This window comes from Halyomorpha halys, unplaced genomic scaffold, assembly GCF_000696795.3.
Source record: "Halyomorpha halys isolate HHAL.00 unplaced genomic scaffold, Hhal_1.1 Scaffold301.1, whole genome shotgun sequence".
In the NCBI taxonomy this organism is placed as follows: Eukaryota; Metazoa; Arthropoda; class Insecta; order Hemiptera; family Pentatomidae; genus Halyomorpha; species Halyomorpha halys.
Window position 1 is genome coordinate 113,177 of NW_027112712.1, and position 4,392 is coordinate 117,568.

General features: G+C 31.4%; 1 protein-coding gene across 1 annotated transcript in view; it reads left to right on the plus strand.

Annotated features, from left to right (window-relative positions):
• The window catches only part of LOC106680964 (potassium channel subfamily K member 18), a 269,787-nt gene that overhangs the window by 66,811 nt on the left and 198,584 nt on the right, over positions 1-4,392 (plus strand). The window contains exon 2 of the mRNA XM_014421021.3: positions 1,408-2,076. Within this exon, the coding sequence (XP_014276507.1) occupies positions 1,446-2,076 (631 nt within the window). The 5' untranslated portion in view covers positions 1,408-1,445. The remainder of the gene's footprint in view (positions 1-1,407; positions 2,077-4,392) is intronic.

Sequence of the window (4,392 nt, forward strand, 5' to 3'; positions counted from 1 at the left end):
GGTAAGACTGTGCCCAAGCACTGAGCTACAGACGGCTCATCCTCTTCCCAGGATTCTAGGACCTTCACAGGTCCACCTGCTTTCGGCCTAAACAGAGGGGAACGAATCATCCAGTAGTTTTATGCTGCCTATGGGTGAACAGGTCAAAAGTAGGAGTTTGGAACCTTCTTCTAATGGTATCTCAACGGGTTTGATTTTTTATGACCTCCTTAGGCCTTTTATTTTTAGTTGAGCTTAATTTTTTTTTAGCTAAATTCGATTTACTGTGGCAGACTTTGATGCCTAACCTTGTTGCTACTTCATACTGCTTGTTGCTACTTCTTTTAAACTTTGATGTTGCCTTCAGGAATTAGTTTCAGTCTACAAGGTCGATCAAAACAGGTTAGTTTCTTTTCCTAAGCTTTAACTTGGATAGCTAATGTGGTTGTCTGAGTTTGACAGCCATCTCCCTCTTCTTTTCTAGAACTATTAGGTCTACTAATATTTTGAAATAACGTTTGTACGATTAATAATTTTTTATGCATTGTTTATTGAATGATGTAGGTATGCAGTCATTCCTTCACTATAGCCCTAAGTATCTGGAAGGGCTTGCTCTTGAGGGTAGGTTCTAGTGGGTTTAGCAACTACGATTGGTTAAGAAGGGGCCCATCCAGTCACCAACCGATACTACAACTACGTCTAAACTTTCACTATAAGCAGAATGGACTGCCAAAAACTATTTAATGAGTGCTCAATTTTAAAAGCGGATGGAAATTGAATCTTTTGTTTTTTTTCTCTCTTCTTATTGTGTATGAGTGTCTGCATCGCATGTGTGTGTATGTACGTTAGCTCGTCACAATGAAAACTCAACATTTTTCATTATCATGAAAAGTAAATTAAAAATATCTACAATGACATATTTTTTAACGTAAACTAAAGAATAATAATAAAAGATTATTGGCAATTAATGGAAACGGAAATAATAACAGATAAAAAGAAGAAATATAAATTAAAGTACAAATTAAGAGATGAAAAAAAGAGAGATAAATATATAATCAAAGTACTTTTCAGACTAGAAGTCAGAGTAAAAGTGAAATGTTTGACAGGATTTAAAAGTAGTAGTTTGTTAAGTGCTTAGTGTTGAAAATTTCAGTTTTTAGTGTCATAAAATGTTTTACATTTCCATTTTCCTAGAAATACTTATCCACTAAATTATTATTCATATTTATCCTACATCTAAACTTTATAAAACTTAAATAAAATTTGTTTAATGACAAAGTCCAACTTACTTATTTTACAACCTTATAGTACTTCAAGTCACTCTTCTCTCAATTCTTCATGTCATAAGATAATATAAATAATGATGTATGTGATTATAACCAATGACAAAAATTCATTTTTATAATACAATTTTTTATTGTGTTACAGTAATGAAAAAAAAGACTGCAGAAGAAAACTGAGCACTTATGAAAATGGAAAAGCGTAACAATGAGAGACCTTACACAAGCACTGGGATAGGAGCCAGCCGAAGTGCCGTATCCGGCTCACAGGTTGTGTCCCCAGCGGTTGCTGACGAAGAGAGATCATCCTGCTTCTGTTTTGAGAGTGATGATGATAGTACGGAGAAAATCAGGCTAAAGTACACTAAAAGGAAACTTGCCAGAGGATGTCTCAGTAATATGACAATATGCCTTATCCTCGTCGGTTACACTTTCCTCGGAGCTATAATATTCCTGGCAATTGAAGGTGGTTCAGTATTTTATGCCATGAGTCATAAAAATATGGGACCCACATTTGCCAGCGTTTCTCCGAGATTCAATGGATCCTCTTGGCTTGAAAGACTCGGAGACGAACCAAGATCCAAGACTGTGGAGAATATATGGGAAATAACCGTCAGTCTGAACATCCTCTACAAAGAAAACTGGACGCGGTTGGCAGCTCAAGAGATAAACAGGTTCCAAGAGACTCTCGTCAAGCGAATCACGGAGGAGATATCTTACCATGCTCAACCAGCCAACGAACTAAAACAGGCTGAAAAGGTGGAATGGACATTGGGTCGAGCTTTCCTGTACTCGCTCACCATCTTGACAACGATCGGTAAGTACTAATTATATTCAATAATAAATTTTATCTTAAAAGTTCTTATTTTCCAAAGGACTGTGTATTAAAAACGATTATCGTTAGGAGTTCCTTAGTCTAATAAATCCAAATAAATAATCAGTCAATTGATTAATTCAGGCATCATCATGTCAGAAAAACTCAGCTAAATGCACATCTCACGTCAACAAACAGCTTAAAAAATGCTTATCAAATTGAGACAGTTTTACACTTTGTATGGATTGTATATATTTAAATTGTTTTCATATAATTAAATGCTGTTAACAATAGTCACATGTTTTCATTCATTAGTTACTATACTTATTTTGTTGTAGCCATTTCTGACATACTAAGGGGGAAGGAGATTATCCTTAAATAATCAATCTATTCTAACCACAGTTAGAGGGTCGAGTTTAATTCTGTGAGAACTACATGAAATAAAAGTCAAAGTCCCTAAACCGGAATCGATCTGACGCCGCTGCAGATCCTATGACTTGCCATATTCGGGTACAACGGCAACTTAGTTGCTAATTATGCACATTGTGATAAATATATATTCCTGCTTAAGGAAAAAGGTATTACTTACTGAAAAGTAAAAATATAGGTAAGAGCCTCCTTCCCGATAAAACAAAAATTAAAGGAAGAATAAAAAATGTATCTGGAACTTAATTAGGTTTACTTTTGTAGTGAGAAGTGCTCCACCTTGAATGATATGTGACCTTCAGTTTTTCATTCCTGTTGCTGCATACATTATATTGACGTGCTTATTATTTAATACTCTCTCAGATATCTAAGTCTTAATTTTTTTATTTTCCGATTAATTACCGCTTATATTTTTTTCTATACAATTTACCACTTACTAAATGTAATAACTCACCCATATTCTGATGATACAAAGTTATTTGTTTTTTCAATTTAATATTAATAACGTAATTTATTTATAAACAATTTAATTATTAAATCTTCGACCACGAAGAACATGTCAGATTTCATAAAAAAAACTGTTTAGGAATGTAATATGTTAATAATCTCGTCCAAATGATATATACAATTGTACTTTTGGCTATTTTGGTTATCTTTAGTTACATATTATCCTCTTTACCTTCCCATCTTCAACAACCTTGCATCTTTCTCTGTCCATTGCTAAGAATAGCCACAGCTGTGGATGCGGGTTAAACAGAGATATGGCTTTGACAACAATACAAGGTAGAGATAACAATGATAAGAAATTAGTAACACTTTGTAATAACCTCACAATGACCTTAATTCAGGCTAATTTTCAATTCATTTACTTATTATTATTGATTTAAAGTTATTATTGTGGCACATCAAGTTGTTTAATATAGTAAATGGGGGGAAAACAAGAAGAATTTAAGGTATGATAAACAATTGTCTATGATTTTTTGCTAGAGCACTAAATATAATTTTCCTTCTTTTTTATTCTTTGTTGTTCGTGATTTGGTATTTTAATTAATTTTAGCCCATTATTATTTTGTCATTTATTTATCTCATGTTAACATTTTAATTTATTTATCTCATTCAACAAAGGTTAATCTCAAACATAGTATATTGTGTCAAATATTCTTTAAAAAATAATCCTAAGCCTTGCATTAAACTTTTTAATTTGTTCCCGGTTATTATGTCATCATTTGTCAGTAAAAGTTAATTTTTCAACGAATGATTTAAGTCCTTATTAATATAATTATTCAGACATTTTAAAAAAATAATAATAAAAAAATTCTATTAAAATAACAAGAACACATCAATGACAATGATTGATTCCTTTTCTTCGTTGTATTGATTATTTCTTTAAAAAAGAATTAACTGCCACTTATTAATTTAGGGCTTACCTCTATTTATTCAAGACCTATTGAACTAATTATACAGTCCGGTTGTTAGTTGAAAGAATGATTACATGTAATCAGTCACATGACAGTAAATTAGTGTTTTTTTAATAATCAATTAAAATAAAATAAAAGTATTAATATCATTTTAAATAATTGTAATACTAGGGAATCTGTTATAATATTTTTAAAAGTTTACTTTTGGTTTAAATGGATTTTTAACCTTGATAATCCCCTGGATAGCCGAAACGTTTGTTGTATGAGAAAAATAAATGATAATGTAACAAAAGAAGAAATTCTTCTATCTCAATATTTATTCTAATTTTTAAGCTTAAATAAATTTTATTAATTTATTATTCTTTTGAAAAATTATCAAAAATCATTCCCACTTCCTAATTAAATAAAACAGGGATCTACTCCGAAGTTTTTCAATTTCCTCAATTTTTTTCTTAACCATATACCAGAAAAATTG